The 17,884-nt window shown below is 39.4% G+C and overlaps 1 protein-coding gene across 2 annotated transcripts in view; it reads left to right on the forward strand.

Annotated features, from left to right (window-relative positions):
- Positions 1 to 17,884, forward strand: part of LOC149451112 (netrin-1-like) — a 142,033-nt gene that overhangs the window by 111,565 nt on the left and 12,584 nt on the right. For both annotated transcript variants that reach the window (XM_089690952.1, XM_089690951.1), the window contains 3 exons: positions 944 to 1,968; positions 13,526 to 13,714; positions 15,999 to 16,148. In XM_089690952.1, coding sequence (XP_089547078.1) covers positions 975 to 1,968; positions 13,526 to 13,714; positions 15,999 to 16,148 — 1,333 coding nt within the window. In that variant the 5' untranslated portion in view covers positions 944 to 974. The remainder of the gene's footprint in view (positions 1 to 943; positions 1,969 to 13,525; positions 13,715 to 15,998; positions 16,149 to 17,884) is intronic.

The raw sequence follows: 17,884 nt of genomic DNA on the forward strand, positions 1-17,884 counted from the left end.
TCAGTTCATTTGTATAGTGCTCCAGTTAGCAAAAGTTTAACTAATGTGTTATTGTTAATAAAAAAAGGTAAATTAGAGACTAGTAGACATCCCATGCAATAAACAGAAAAAAAAACTATCATGCAAGAAAACACCTGAATGGGGAGAGGGAAGTTAATTAAAATATGTATCTTTCCTTCTTCTTCCATATTGTAGGGGGGTGACATCATCACCTATCTGATGAGATCCTGGGGATTGCTGAGCACCCAGCAGTGCTCAGGATCTTGCCAGAAAGAATGGTGACATCACCCTTGCCTAGGTACTATGGGGCAGAAGCCAGGAGAAGTTTATCAACCAAATTTTCCCACCACAGGGTTTTATTCTCTTCATTTTTCTAGAGTGTTTTCAAATTAGAAAGGAGGCCATAAAAAATTGAGGTGAACCTTGCATTTCAAGGGACCCATAATGCTCATGATACTGAGAGAAGTAAAGCAGTAATCTCTCTACTGTAGCTGATCATTAAACTCACAAAATCCTAACCTAAAAGTAGAAATTTCATCCCTGTTAATTTGTTGTTACTGGTGGTTCAGAGAGAATGGTGGGAAGAACCACAAATGTCACACAGCAATAGCACACATAGAAGGAAAATAGTGAACATCAAGATAGTGTAGGTTGCTAATAATCTGTAAGTAGTTTGTTTATTCTTATCGATACATGCTATCTGTAAAGTTAATGTCAATATATCACTTTACATTATCAAATTTGAGCACATTCTTTAGAAAATACAAGACATGGCTTCATGTGCAATAGCTTACATGAAGAGTTTCTTTACCTGTTTCTAATAATACACAACACAATATATGAAGTATAGCCTTGTAATTTGTTGAGTATACTTAATAAATATGTAAATTCTACCTTATTTTTGTTATTACATAATTAATAATGTTTGTTTTTTTTCTTTAAGGTGATGTTTCCAACATCCTGATTGTTCTGTCATGCCTCGAATATTGTGGGGTTTTCTTCCTTTTTATATTATCTCCTTGCTGTGCCCAGTGCCCAGGGGACAGGAGAGCAATTCCAACAAAGCTTCAACTCACCGCGGGACTCCAGATGGCCCCTGCTATGATGCCAAACAGAGGCCGAAGTACTGCATCCCTGATTTTATCAATGTGGCTCTTGGACAAGAGGTGATCACCTCCAGCACTTGTGGGCGAACACCACAAAAACTGTGTTATTTTCTAGACTCTACAAATGTGACATCACGTCGATGTCAGCTTTGTGACCAGAAAAAAACTGAAACTTCTTACCCACCTTCATATATGACTGATACAGATGCTCAAACATGCTGGAGGTCAGAAAGTGGTTTAACATTTCCACAAAATGTGACATTGACTCTACCAATGGGGCGTAGATTTGAGCTAGTTTACGTCAGCTTGCGTTTCTGTTCTCCTCGTCCTGATTCTATGGCAATTTATAAATCCATGGACCATGGAAAGACTTGGATCCCTTTCCAGTTTTACTCTACTCATTGCCGTCGTGTTTATGATCAAGCTACTACTAGTGCCATTACAAAACCCATGCAGCATGAAGCCACTTGTACAGATTTCCAAACAGGAGTTAAACCTCTCACTAAAGGACTTGTAGCCTTCATGCCATTGGCTGGCCGCCCATCAGCTCGTAGATTTGAATACAGTCCAGTTCTACAAGATTGGGTAACTGCTACAGATATCCGCATAGTCTTTAACCGTCTACACCATGGTAAGAAGTTGGGCATCCGCAAGAAGACTGCTTTTTATGGAGTTTCTGAACTTCAGGTCGGTGGAAGGTGTAAATGCAATGGTCATGCTTCACGTTGTACTGCTGCAAAGGACGGACTTATGTGTGACTGCCAACATAACACCATTGGTCCAGAATGTGATGCTTGCAAGCCTTTTTATTTCGACAGACCCTGGCAAAGAGCAACACCAAGTAATGCACATGAATGTGTGGGTAAGTGGGGAACCTTTATTAGAATGAGATTGCTTTACAATTTTTATTTATAAAGGTGAGTAATTCATAACTTATTTGAATGTGCAACTATATAATGATTTGTAAACACAGATAATATTAATTTCATTATGCCATAGCTGCAAATATTGTAAAATATGATGCGAGTTTGTAAAATGAGTACAACAAATATAAGTGATTAAATGCTGCAGAGTACATTTACTAGAAAGAATATTTTGTTATATACTGTATCAGTAATGGCCTTTTATGCTTCTAGATGTCTAGTTTAAAAACTGTCTGATTTGTAGCAACATATACGTGCAAATTTAAAATCCCTTTTAAGATCGCCATAGATGGTCATTGTCTGTATTTAACAAGCTGGCCAAAGATGGTTTAGAAATTCAAACCATGTATGGGTAGGCTAAATGTACCCAAGTTGATCGATCGAAGATTTTACATGCAATTATTGCCAGCGGCTATTATAGCTGCTAGCAATAATCACTGTGTTCTCCTGGCAGGGATATCTCCCCCCCACCGGAAGAACACAATGGCTCCATGGTAGGCATTCGCCAACCAACACTAACTGTGTTAATGGGGGAATAAAGTGATTTTTCTTTCCTGAAACCCATGGTTGCTGGAAAGAAAATTTCTCAATCTATGGCCATCTGAAGAAATAACTGAACAGTAGGAGTGAGTGAATCAACCCAGGATTGATTGGCAGGGGATTCCATGAAACCCAAGTTTGAAAATGAGCACTGCTAACTAAGTTTGAATGTGACTGCAGGTATATTGGACCAATGAGGCATTGTCTTTCCTATAACAATAAATTACTACTCACTGGTCCATCTATGACAGAAAGACTATATGAGAACAAGACAGGTTTTATCTTGAAATTTAGTGTAATATTTGAGAGACCGCAGTCACAAATACTGTGCCTTGCATTGCAGCTCCAGATATGTCATCTGAAGGTACAAACAAAAAGCTGCACTATAATGACCCCCCCAAATCTAGCAGTCTAAGCCCCACTTTTCCCAAGCTCTTTGTACTGCAACACCTCCCCTTTGTAGTGGGAGTACCACTCCCCATCTAATGGTAATTTCCTGGCCTGGGGTTCCCCAGATTGCCAGATTTTCAGCAGTATTTGTTTTACTTTTATTTTTTAATTTCTATTTTTATATGCATTTATCTTCTTTATTTTTATTATTTTCTGTTTTTTTTTTCATGAATGTGGTGATTGGGCTGTGCACAGCAGAGGACAAGCATTTTTTTATATGCATTTATCTTTTTTATTTTTATTCTTTTCTGTTTTATTATTCATGAATGTGGTGATGGGCTGTGCACAGCAGGGGACAAGCATATCTGCAATTCCTTTGCTTTGCCAGTTTATTCTTTTCCCATCCAGGGGAATAGTTGTAAGGGAAAAACCTATAGCCATAGGATGCCTGCTTTTTCACAATGCTGATGGGACCTCTTCATTCTCCACTTTCCCTCCTCCTCCTCCTAAATCTCCCTCCCTTTATCCTTCGCTACTTCCTCCAACTCCCCCTCATCCACCTGTTCCTTCTTCTACTGCTTCTTACCTCTCCTCCAATGTGATTATGGTGCAAGAAGAGACTCTAGGAAGCTGGGGTTATATGCCGAAAATATTGCAATATGGTCAAGCAAACACAGACAGGGACAGCAATACAGACAGGGTGTAACGCTTACCCCTAATGCAGATGGTCAGACACTATATCTGGCTTCTGTGTTCTTCACCTATTGCAGCCATCTTTCCCATAAGGCAAGCAGGCCTATCAGTACTCGGTTGCCTCCAGGACTTATACACGATGCTATAGTGCCTAGCTACCATGCAGGAGTAGGCGTGAACCGAGCACAGAAAACCGGTACTTGCAGTTGACAGACGGGCAGAGTGGTTCAATGAAGGTCCAGGTACAAGACTGGCAAGGTTCAGAATAGTCAAGGTCAAATTCGTAGTAAAAAGGCAGATAGAGTTCAGAGAGTAGGCAATATCTAATCCGAGGTTATCAACGAGGGAATCCAAATTGGCCAACAAACAGGGAGTTTGGAGCACGTGTTACAAACACAATATCACAAGAATGGGACTGGAGTCTTGGCTAGATTAAATCAGGTTTGGTCTCCACCCAGAGATTGTCCACATCAATCACCTTTCAGGTGGACAGATAAACAGGGGGAATGTATCACAGCCAAAACTAGGATTCTGGAATGAAACCAGCAGCTGTAATGGAACAGGAGTGCTACACACTCCTGAGACTGGGTAAAATAGTGAAAGATAGAAAGGAAAAATCTGATTGGAATTGTGTGGGTTTGCCTGGTCCTTATTATACCAGAGCTGCCTGCCCTCTATAGAGTGAAACTTAAAGCAGCACTTGCCAATACTCTCAGCATCATCTCCAGCAACAGTATTCTCATGCCAGGTTTTTTTCTGGGGCAGAAAAAAAAGTTCCCAAACCCCCTATGCATCCAGTGCACGTATGCCCACTTCGAACTTCTGCAGCCTTTTGTACAGACAGCCTCTTTCTTGGAATGTCTGACATTAACTTTTTTAATGCTTTTTTTCATTGAACATAATGTACAGATTTAAATTCTTTATAATTTTCATTTTATATTTGTTTGTATGTTTTCCTCATAAGGCCTTCTCTGCCCTGGTAAAGCGAACATGGGCATGCACGAAAGGCTCTAAAAGTTGAGTATTTACCTTCATTTTATAAAGCGCTGCACAAACTGTTGGTGCTATATAAATCCTGTATAATAATAATAATATTGGATGTCGAGGATGCATCACTAGCTGATGGTGGTCCAATATGTGCTTGAGGTACTAACCTGCCCTGCAGCCCATGTCATGTCAGAGAGGGCCCTCAGTGCAGCAGGTGGGGGAGGGAATTTGTAACCGAGAAGCTGACTTTTAATAAAACTGGCCAGACCTAGATAACTGAGGACTACCAAACACTGATACAATCAGTACACTCATTTTATCTTGCTTAACCTCCTTGGCGGTATTCCCGAGTGTAGCTCGGGGTAAAATTTCAGTACCAAGAGCGGTAACCACGAGCTACACTCGGGCTTACCATGCGGCGTTGCTCAGGGAGTCCCTGCAGCTCTTACCTTGTCCTTCGCTCCCGAGATGTGTCCCCTGCAGCGTCCCCGGCCATCTCCTCCGGCCGCTGCCGGCATCTGGCTTCCGTGTTCTGGTCCCTGTGACGTCGGGACGTACAGGCGCCAGAACCGGTGGAAAATTTGAAATTTTTTAAAAATGTCATTTTTTTAAAAATGATTATTATATAGTAAAACATTGCTGTTTCAATGCATTTCATGTATATTTTGTCCCTACTGCTTTGTCCTGTGCCCTGCCTGCATTTTGACTGTTCTTTCTGCCTGGAAACTTAGAAAAGTCCATGGCGCCCAAAAAGCGTCCCTTTATGTCAAAAGCGGTATTAGACCAGCTAGAGAACAACGATAGCAAATCAGAACCACTTGCAGAATTGAGTGATAATGATTCGTGGGGAAATTCGTCATCAGACACTGAAAACGATTTTGCGACTTTGCTCAGCGATGTGCGAATTTGCCTCTGTATTTCAAATTTCAGTGTTTTTGGTTTGATTATATTATTGAATTAAATGTATTATTATTATATTATTATTTTTTATGATTATTTATTAAATTATAATTTATGATTTCGTGTTTCAAGTTTTATCATACCTGGAATGTTTACTAGACTCTTGTTCGGACAGATTTCAGTGAGTTATTCCTAAAAATTACAGCCTACAATAAAAAACTACATATTTCCATGCAAAAAAATGGTACCGCTTTCAGCACAAAAAAATCGGAAATAATCATACCGCCAGGGAGGTTAATCAAACATTTTTGAATATATGGGGATATGGCAAGGAGTTGGCGAGGGTGTCTGGTGTTTTGGCTGCAAAAAGGATTGAAGTGATGAAAGGATGAAGTGAGGTGGGGCAAAATAAAGGCAGCTCTTAATACAACTGTCAGTAACTGCTGCCTGATGCTCTATAATCACCCCAAGATAAAAGCTATAAAAAATGTAGCTAATGTGTTTAAGTTTGAAGAACCAGCTATCAATTAGATGTTGTGGTCAGATATTGAAATCCTTTGAAAGAAATTTTGTGTGTACAGACCTGTGTACAATGGCAGGGCACACATGAAAATTTACCTCAGTATTGCAATTTGGAAAACTCAACTAGTTTCCGCGCAGTCCTATAGCAGAAATACTGCTACAGGGCAGCACATCTGCGCAAAACCACACAGCCATCCGCTACCTAGGCTGTCAATCACTGGGTCCCGGCTGGTGATTCCAGTGGGATCAAGGGACAGGTAAGTGTCCCTTTTTTTGAAGTCAGCAGCTACAGTTTTTGTAGTTGCTGCCTTTTTTTTTCAAATCTGCGCGTGTAATGCGTCGGATTTTTTCGATTTCAGTTTAAATCTTTTCGATTGTAACTGACTTTTCGAATTTTGTTGAATCCATTTCAAATTCAGTTGAACCGATTTCAAATGTGAACAACTTCTCGAATTTGGTTGAAATGTTTTCAAATTGAATTCGAATACGAATTACCAAAACGAATCTTGAGATTGAACAAATTTAACGAATCCAACTACACGAAATTTTTTAGAATCGAAGTGAAGCAAATTTTTTAGTTTTGCACATGTCTAAAAAGCATACCCCCAAAGTCAAATCATCTGCAAAGGTGATTTAGCCTAGGTTCACACTGATGCGGTGCGAATTGAATCCAGTTTGCAGTGCAATTTCAGGAGCAGCTCCAGTGCGAGTTGGTAATGGAATCTCCTAGAGCCCACCGATGCAGTTTTCGAGTCTATGAAGCTACAGATCGCACTGCACTAAACTTGCACAAGACCCTTTTATAAATCACATCGGATTTGACCTGCAGGTATGTGAACAGCTTCCATAGAAACTCATGTTATGTCACTTGTCATGCGATTCCATAAGTTCTGGAACGCTTCAGAAGTTGCGTCAGTGTGATCCAGGACTTATAGCGGTTTTAAACCGAAAACATAATATATTGCAGCTTAGCAGTAATTAGAGGTAGTGACTGCATTGGTTTTCTTTTTTTTGGAGGCTTTTCCCCCTCTATTTTCACCTGGTGATCTGGCCAGTAACACAAGTTCTGTATTATGCAGACATCAAGGAACACAAGGGGCAGATTTGGACAGCAGCATTGTCAATATTGTAGGAGGAAAGTGTTAGAAGTACTAGCAGGTTTAAATACAGTAATAAGTTGAAGCTGAACTCCAGCTAATAAATTATAATTAATTACAGGAAACTTGTTTTCCTATTGGGATAAAGGTTTTACATAAATAAATAAAATGCTGATCATTTTAAGTCCCCCTGCCAGTGTTAAATGGGCCAGCTCCTCCCGGTAACTGTAAGAGAGCTTTTCTGTTGAAAAACAAAAACAACAGACTTACTGGCAGGATCACCAGATGAAAATAGAAGATAGAAAGCCTAAAAAAGGAAACTAATGCGGCCATCACATCTAAGAATTGGAAAGCTGCAATATAATAAATGTATAAGAAATGTATAAGAATTCATTAAATTCCATTGTGGGAGGGTAACCTTGCAGGCTGTTGAGCACCCAGTTATCCCAGGAGGCGACACTGAGGTACAATTATGTTGCCTGTACCCTTCTGAAGCATTGGAAGAGATCATTTTTTTTAACAAGTTTTGTTGTCAAAACCTCTTTTGCAGGCAATTTGACTTTGGGTGCCATGGAGCTTTCAGTAGAGCAGGCCTTCTATTTTCATATAAGATCCTCCTTAAAAAAAAAAAAAAGGCATCAATTGGGAAATGTGCCCTGTAAAAAAACACATGGAGACTGTTATCAAAACCAAAATATGTAATATATTGCAGCTTACTAATCACTAAATGTGGTGGCTACATTAGTTTTAATTTCTTTGGCTTTTTTCCCCTCTGTTTTCACCTGTGATCTGCCAATAACACACCTCCTGTATTAGTAGGACGCAACTCTGGATGAATGAGCACAGGAGGCATAGCAGGCAGCAGCATTGTCAGTTTGGGTGGAGTGGAGTGTTAAATGCCTTAGCACTTTTAGCTACACTAATTAAAGCCAAACTTCAACTCACACTTTATAATCAGTTACAGCAAACAGTTTTTTTTCCTTTTGGCAAAAAGGTTTTACATGAATAATTAAAATCTGATCATTTTAACCACACCTGCCAGTGTTAAATGGTTTGTCTCACCCATGTAAACTGATACTGTACATTTTTCTGGAGAGCGTGAGCTTTTGAAAAACAGACTTAATGACTGGATCACCAGATGAAAATAGAAGAAAGAAAGCCTAAAAAAGAAAATGAATGCTGCCATCACATCTAAGATCAGGTGAACCTGATTGGATGGCTTGAAAAACTGATAGGCGAACCTGATCGGATGCCTTGAAAAATTGACAGGCGAGCCTGATTGGATGGCTCGAAAAACTGACAGGCGAACTTGATCGGATGGCCTATGTGAAAGGGGTCTAAAAGTCTCTGGCTTTTCTCTAATCTCTCATGGGAGGATTGGCCTCTGAACTTACAGTAACAGAAGATCACAATTAGAGATGAGCAAATCGAACCTGGCGAAGTGGAATTCGTTTCGAATATCAGGAAAAATTTGATTCGCATCGAATCCGAATTTTAGCAAACTTCAGGTGCACGAATCAAATTTTTCCCGATCAGCCGGCAAAAGTGTCACTGCAGAGAGCTCCGCTATTTCTGACAGTTCTGACAGTTCATTTACAGCGGTTGAAACATTGTATCTATTTGTTTCCATTTAGGATACAGATGTTTTTATTTGGAAATAAATAGATACAATGTTTCAACCGCTGTAAATGTGAAGGAACTGTCAGAGAACTGTCAGAAATAGCGGAGCTCTCTGCAGATACACTTTTTGCTGTACTGGAATACTTCTTCTTTTCATTCTTCTTCTTCTTCTTTTCATTCTTCTTCTTCTTCTTTTCATTCTTCTTCTTCTTCTTTTCATTCTTCTTTTCATTCTTCTTCTTCTTCTTTTCTGAAAAAAAAAGTCAGCAGCTACTAAAAACTGTAGCTGCTGACTTTTAAAAAATGGACACTTACCTGTCCCTTGATCCCGCTGTCCCCCCTCCCCCCGCAGCCTGTTTCACCGGCTACCCTCTGTTCCCGGCGCTTCTTCAGTGTGGGCACCTGGCTGTGACACTGCTTCACTGCTCACTGCGCATGCGCGAGTAGTGCTGGGCTTTGTGAATTGTCCCGTAGTCTTCTGGGACCTGTCACATGTCCCAAAAGACTATGGGGAGGAAAGGGGGAGGACAACTTCTGCTTCCAATCGCCTAGGTGATCTCAGAGGAAGTGGGAGTGGGTACCTGTCACTTTCCGGTACCTGCTCCCCCCCCCCCCCAGCTCCTGCTTGAGCCAGTCCTTAAAGCGGAACTTCCCCTTTTGGGTTGAGTCCGCTTTAAATTGGTTTTCGAATGTGTGTTCAATTTTGTTTTCAAATTTGTTTTTGAATTTGTTTTCAAATCAAACTTTGGCCGAATTTCATTTTGTTATTTTGGATTCAATTAAATCCGATATTTTTGTAATTCTGAATAATGAAAAATGTGTCCGAAATTTGATTCCGAACGAAGCGAACCGCACATGTCTAGTGCTTTTAAACATCATCAAACAGCAGACCTCTAGGGGGTACCACTATATATTTATTTAGTTGTATTACAGTTCCTCAATTTGAAAAAACACTTACTTTTCATAAATCAGAAATTGCTTTATTTACATTTTTAAAGAAACCTGCCAACTATTGAATCAGTCCTGACATCTCCATCTGCCTTGAAATACCTTCCTATATGGATAATCCTTTTGATGTATTTTACAATTCATATTCCTTCATATTAGTCTTCTAAAGACATAAAGCTATCATGGGTTAAGAGAGCCGTGTTAGTTTATTTATCAGAAGGGTAGTCGATCAATAATTCTCACAACATTCATTGGAACTGGTACATAAAAATGAACGAACTAAATTACATTAAAGGAGATTCAGGGTCATGCTGAGCACTTATAAATAATTTTACAATACTAAACTACATGGCAATCGTCCAGACAGACAATTAACAGCTGAGAACTCTACAGAATACCATTATGTGTGTCATGTTAAAAACTCAATAGATGTACAAACTCGAGTTTTCACTTCTTGTGGCTCCACTAACTCTTCAGTCTTCTGAAAGAAATTAAGATTTACATGCTGCTTCTCAACTTATAGCTACTAATTTAATGTACAGCAAGAGCTGGAGGTCAGGGAAAAAAACATAAGATGCATTCCAAGACTTAGCTATTGATTTTCTATTGCAATGAAGCATGCTCTTCTTTCACCTATAGTATAATGCACAAATCCTACAGCAGGGGAGCTTCACTGGGACTAGTAAGAATAATTGATTTCAACTACACTTCCTTAATCTTTTAGTGTTCCTGTCGCAGAGAATGAAAGAATAAAGAACTCAGAGGGTACAATGAATTTTCATTGTTTGGTTTATAATGAATTTTTACAATGCATTATTCATCAAACAAGTCAATTAAGGGGTCTAGATCCATCATTCCCCATCAGCACATTTAATTCCAGTAGGCAATACTGGAATTAACGCTGGAGTTCCCTTACAAACACATAATTTGAAAGGAAATAAGCAAAAAAGAACCACCTACCTTTTTGAGTAAAACTCATCTATGATGGTGTCATCATGTTAGGCACATGATGTGTGACGAATAAATGTTGCTATGTATCGACTTTTCTCAGAATGCCACAACTGAGTAGTTCTCTTCTAGGAGAAAAGATAATCAAACTTCTATAATGTCATGTGATTTTTGTTGGCTCTGTGCCATCAGTCGGGATAATGTACTTCAGGTAACAGTACTGAGGTATAGTTAGTGTAGGTGTTGGTCATTCACTGGATTTACAAATAAACTGCTCTTAAATAAGCTGATCAACTCATCACTTCCCATTAATGTTCATGTTTGGAAGAAGTACTTTTGTCGTATGCTTTGAAATGGGACAGGGTGCTGTTAAAGGATATTTTTAGGTTAATTTATAAAAAACTCCTTCAAAGTATTTCACTCCTTCACATGTTTTTTCAGTGCTCTGAAATCTAACATAATGCTATTCTCCCACACACTTGCTGAAAGTTGCAATAAGGTTTGCAGCAGTGGTGCATTTAGGTTTTGTGCTGCCCTAGGCAACACAAAAATCTGCGCCCCCCATAGAGAGAGCCTGACATTGACCACCAACACCCCTGCCTCCCACCCAAGAGAGCCTTCCACTACCACTGCCGCCCATACACCAGCCACCATCCCCCATGGCGAGAGAGAAAAAGACACTCACCTTCACAGCTCCGGACATCTTTGGGAATGAGAGTCGGGCTGTGCATACAACGTCATGAAACCCACAGCCTCTCTCGGGATCCACCAGGTACCCATGCCGCATGTGTCCCTTCTTCTGTGGGGCAGTGTTGCCCCCCCCTGAAAAATGCTGCCTTAGGCAAATGCCTTGTTTGCCTTGTGGTAAATACATCCCTGGTTTGCAGTAGTAATACTTTCTCTGTAAGTTGATAATGGGGCAAGCACAATGCCACGCTCCATAGAATGGCACACTCCGCAGGATTAATGGGCTTTACCTTTTATTTCTCTTCTTTTTAAGTTTTCAGAAGGCAAATTTACTTTAAATGTGTATTTAGTTGTATGGTTGAAGCTGCACAAAGCATATTTCATATCTTTCCTGTGTAAGCTGATAGTAGGCCAATATATATTTCAAGGTGTTTTTATAATGACTTCTAAGTTTAACTTGATCATACACCAAAGACCCTGATCTCTTGTTAATGGAGTTTGTCACTGTTAATTCATTTCTTGCAATATCATGGTAATTGGTAGTATCATCTAATCTGTTTAAGAGTTTGCTTTTTGTATCTATTAATAGGTATTTTTTGGATGGATGATTTTGATTATATTATTTATTATTGTCAGGATATACAAAGTAAAGATGTATTTTCCTTCTTTGTTTTTAGTTGGTTAACCATTAAATATTTCACATGAAGAGTATGTAGTTTCCTATCCAGATATTAGGTTGAGTTTTGTTTTCATTTAGAAATTCCTTAGTCCTCTTATTGTAAATATGCTAATACTTATATGGATCATTAGTTCAAGATGAAACTTACGCATACACACACGCACACACACACATCAGCACATTGATTCATCCTTTATTGGATGACTATGCCTGTTTTGAGAAAGGGAGGCATTCAATGGAGGCATCTACTATTATTATTATTATACAGGATTGCCCAGCACTTTACAAGTAGAGAGTTCCAGAGGATGGGGGAGGCTCTGAAGAAGCCCTGGAAATGAGCATGGGAGGAGGAGACAATGGACCTAGAGGGCAAGAGGCAATGGGATGAGTGGAGAGGACAGTTTGGGTGATATTTGGAGACACGATTGGTGATGTAATTTGGGGCAGAGTTATAAATAGTTTTATATGTTATTGTTAATGTTTTGAATTTTATTTGTTGGGCAATGGGAAGCCAGTGGAGAAATTGGCAGAGAGGGATGGCAGATATGGAATGCTTAGTAAGGTGGATGAGTCTGGCAGCAGCATTCATGATAGACTGAAGAGGGGATAGCCTGTGACGAGGGAGGCCAATGAGGAGGGAGTTACAATAGTCAAGGTGAGATATAACAAGGGAGTGAATAAGTTGCTTAGTAGTTTCTGAGGTTAAGAACGGGCGTATCTTGGAGATGTTGCGGTGGTGAAGTCTACAAGATTTGGACAGTGATTGGATTTGGAGGTGAAAGGACAGATGGGAGTCTAGGATTACATCTACTACTGTCTTATCTCTTTGTTTAACCTATAGTGCTCTAGAATAAAAAAGATAGCACAGTACATTGTAGCTAACATATGGAATTTTATCTAACAATATGAAAAACCCTATGTATATGCCAACAATGAACTTCCCTAATTGTTAAAGGATTAGTTCACCTTTCTACAAAAAGTAATACATTCAAATTTTTTTGCAGGTAAAAAAAATGTGCGTTTATTCTTTTTTGTGTTAGGACCCTCTTAAGCATTGCACCAGATTCAGCAGATCGCTGATGCCATGCAGGTCTCCTGCAGACCGTCAATGTATCTGCTTGCTCGCACATCCTGTACAAGCAAGCTGATACTTTTGAAAGGAAGAATCAATGAACTACCACAGCACTCACAGCGCTGTTTTTGAAAAGTGAGAGCAAGTACGGGGGAACTTCTCCTTGAACTTCTGTCACGGGGGCGGGTGGCAGCTGCAGGATCGGGGGAGCATGTTACATGTTCTACACTAAAAATGGGTGGAACATGCAACATGTTCCCAAAGGTGAACTTATCCTTTAAAAACAGTTTTCAAACTTTACTTTAAATGCTTAAAATTGTTATATCCAAATTTCTAATTTAACGATCATGTTTGTCCAAACATATTATTAGTGATACTAAAGAATATAAAGAAATTCTGATCTTTCCTTTTAGCTTGCGAGTGCAATCAACATTCTCATCGCTGTCGCTTTAACATGGAATTGTACAAGTTGTCTGGTAGGAAGAGTGGAGGCATATGCCTAAACTGCCGTCATAACACTGCTGGGCGCCATTGTCATTACTGTAAACAGGGTTACAAACGCGACTTGAGCAAAGCTATAGCCAGTCGAAAAGTCTGTAAGCGTAAGTACATGTGTCATCTTTCACTGTTCTAGTTGTGTTTAGATTTATGTTAAGACATTTGTTATAGTCAGGGTATTTAGGTAAGATTGTTCAATGATAAAATGTCCAAAGAGATTAGATAACAGTGTGAAGAAACATTTCATCCAAGAAAAAATGAGATTATTAAAAAAACTGATGTGTGGAGCTGGATTTTTTTAAACTGTTCTCTGTTAGAGGAACATAATTTTTGCAAGTCAATTTTTCATATATACATAGTTGAACAAATATAGCAAATGAAGATGTATGAAGATTTTCCACATCTGCTAGAATGATGTTTATATCATTTAGCATTGTCTCATGTGTATTTTGCAAACAATATATCCTTTGATAAGTTGGATTGTTACTGTTTAAGCCCCTCTCCAGACAAACTATGACTCTCCCATACCTCCCATCTCTGTCCCTCCATTAAGTCATCCAGTAGGGTTTTTCATTTTTCTACCCTGGTTGAGCAAGTATACTCACCTAGTTCCCTCATCCAGGTCCCTCGTCAGTGCCATTTCCAAATGCAGGGGATTGCTAATCTAGCACTGCAGATGATTACTCACCAGTTGGTCCTCTACATGCCCTTGTTGTGATGTCACTCCTTTGATTGTTCTTGAGAGAACCTCCACACTGGACAGCCAGTAGGAAGTGTCCTCATCATGCAGACAGTGATGTGGACACTGGAAAAAGGACAAACGAAGAGAAAATACTGGAGGATCATGTAACCCTGAGCCTTTGATAGGTAAAATGGGCTTTTAGATCTCTTTTTTTTTTTTTTACTGCCAGTGATCAGTTACAGGGGGTGGGAGAGGGTTCTTTTACAAGTCTTAAAACCACAGTCTTATATCTACACTAAACCCTACTGCCAAGTCAAAGGTTGAATAACATGAGATTCTTCTAAATTAAAGGCTACTTACATTTTATGTAAAAAAAAAATATACACTTCTTTTGAAAATATGTGTAATACATGTCTATACCTTATACAGCAAAATGCAGACAGTTATTTGAAAAGTTACACAAATTAAAATTACATCTTATTTAGTAGACAACAGCTCCATGCAGGCTTGCCAGAAAAGAACTTTGTTATCTGTCATGCTACCAGGGGCGGACTGACCATTTGGAAACTTGGGCACTGCCAGAGGGCCCGGGGTCAGTAGGGGGTCCCTTGAGATACCCCTGGTACTTTTTTCATAGGCTTTTTTGAGTTTGGGCAAGGACACAAGGGCCCTATGATCCCCTATTGCCCAGGGGCCCCATGAGTTGACAGTCCGCCCCTGAATGCTACCATTTCAAGCAGCGTAATGTATACCAAGTATCTTCAGTGTCCATAGTTTAATTATAATCAAAGTGATTATTTTCTAAAGGTACCCATATTTCTGAGGTGATTGTTCAATTTGAACACAATTATTGTCCAATTAGAAAATGTCTCTAAGTTTCTGAGAACCAAGAAATCTGCAAAATTCATCCCTAACAGACCAATCTTAAAGAAGATGGCATTGGCCATTTTGGATACAATGGTGTGAGAGTATGTCTCTTTACTTTTCCCTTTACGTCCTGCAGAGCTACGAGCACACACACTGGATTGATCCAGGAATGCTTGTTTAGACCTTTTGGAAGAACAATATTTTGTCTTCTGTTCTGCTCTTCATGTCCAAGTCAGCTTGATGAAGTTTTGTACTGATTTGAATAATACTGGAAATAAAGGATTATTCTGATTTTAGTAAAGTTACATTACTTTTTGAGACCTCCCACCTCTCCCTGTAACCTATCCCTGATTCAGTGATTTCTTGTCAGGATTTCTTCCTCATGGCCTGTGCATGTGTGCTGTTCTCTCATTTCAATCCCATGGAGAATTCATACTCCTTTCAAATATGACATACAAAGCCTCCATAGAACTGAATAGAAATTGCCTGGCAGAGAGGGTTGTGACAATCAGCTGTGGAGCACTGAGCAAGGAGCACATCTGAGATGGTTGGGAAAGTTTGGCACTTTCTAGAGAAAAAAAATCTAGGTCTAGTTATTCTGTTATATGTACAGTATTTACTAATCATTTAAATGTACAAAAAAACCCACAAATCATTTCCAGTTAAAGACGTCCAATGTCTTACAAAGCACCTATCTTCTAAAAAAATACTGACTATTTTAGATAGATAATGTTTGTATACCCTTCAACAAATTGCTTTCTAAAGGATACAACTACAGATAAATCAAGTTTCTCTTATTACTGTTTTTACTATTATTACTATTTTCTTTATTACTGCAGCTTGCCAGTGTCACCCAATAGGGGCTGTCAATGCCATGTGCAATCAAACAACTGGTCAGTGTCCATGCAAGACTGGAGTGACTGGTCTAACATGCAATCGCTGTGCTCCAGGATACCAGCAAAGCCGATCTCCCCATATGCCTTGTGTCCGTAAGTAATTTAAAATAATATAGTAAGTGCTCTGTTTATTATAAGGAGTTTTTTTTTATAGTTGTCTTTAGTAGAAATATATTAAAAAAAAAATTTCTAAGCTGTGAAGCCAGTCAAAATAGAAAATCAGTCTACAAAAATATTGACTTACATCATTTTGCCCTCTAATTTGAACAGGCATTAAGGGGTTTATTTACTAAACCGGGCGAGTGCAAAATCTGGTGCATCTCTGCATAGAAACCAATTAGCTTCCAGGTTTTATTGCCAAAGCTTAATTGAACAAACTGAGGTTAGAAGCTGATTGGCTACCATGTACAGCTGCACCTGATTCTGAGTGCTCCAGTTTTAGTAAATCTCCCCATAAGTGTCACTTATAAATACTGTTTAATTATGTAATCTAGTTTAAAAAACCCCACAGTAATGCAAAGCAATCACAGTAGAGCACAGTATGGTGCCAGTAAATACCTTTTGTTTTACTGAAGGTGTTTCATATCACCAATGGAATTGTTTAGCTGCCTATGTACCAATTTTGCGAAAGAGCATAATCACCCTCCCCCAACTGTATTTTAACTGTTGTTACCTATTGCACGTGCAATTTAAAGGATAAGTTTACATTTAGAACATGTTACTATTTAGGGCAGGGGTGGGCAACTGTGGCCCTCCAGCTGTTGTAGAACTACAAGTCCCATGAGTCATTGCAAAACTGACAGTTACAAGCATGATTCCCAAAAGGCAGAGGCATGATGGGACTTGTAGTTCACCAACAGCTGGAGGGCCACAGTTGCCCACCCCTGATTTAGGGTGTAACATGTAATATGTTCCAACACCCCTCTCACCCATGAAAGCAGGTGATGGCTCCTCTCCCCCCCAGCTGTTTTCACATTTAAAATTGGCACTAGCAGTTTGGGGCTCCACCTGCACAGCTGTGTCATTCATTTATATAAACTACCAGTGCCATCTTCCACTGTGTCAGACAGCTTGTAGTACTCAGTGGATTATGAGTGTGCTGTTCCTTTGCTTACTGGCCAGTAAACATGGCATTCCTGGGGGCAGCCATGTACCAGAAAGCTATGCTTGTTTGGCTTATAGGAATTAAGACTGCTATTGGTGACGCTACGCTAAGCTACAGTATAATCCTTGATCACTCGTAGAGAGATGACCACTAAAGTACATTGTTTTCTATGCAGTGTTGGTTGATTTTTGCGATATACAAGATGCAATGTACAATACTTAGACAGTCCAAACACTTAAAAAGTCTCACATGTGTAGCCCCATACTCAGGAGGAGTAGCAGAATGAGTTTTGGGGTTCAATTACAATGTTGTGTTTGAAAAATATCTTATAAAACTGACTACTTTGTGTAAAAAATATAATTTTCATTTTCTTTCTGCATTTTCCAATTTGTGGTAAAAAATTAAATCTCCAAAAGACCCACCATGCTTTCTAAAAAATACCTTAGGGCATCATGCCTCTGCATTCGGGAGTCATGCTTGGAACTGTCAATCCTGCAATGCCTCAAGGGACTTGTAGTTTGGCAACAGCTGCAGGGCCGCCTGTTTTGACACCCGCGCCTTAGGGTACTTACTTTCCAAAATGTGGTCATTTTGTGGGTGTTTCTTCTGTCCTGGTGCTCCAATGTCCTGAAATTAGAGGCATAATTTATGCCCCTGAAAACCTTAAGATGGTCCTTAGATTTTGGGCCCCTCTATGTGGTTAGACTGTGAAAAAGTCTCACAC

This window comes from Staurois parvus, unplaced genomic scaffold (genome assembly GCF_062004578.1).
Source record: "Staurois parvus isolate SC_StPar_1 unplaced genomic scaffold, SC_StPar_1.0 ptg000548l, whole genome shotgun sequence".
Lineage (NCBI taxonomy): Eukaryota > Metazoa > Chordata > Amphibia > Anura > Ranidae > Staurois > Staurois parvus.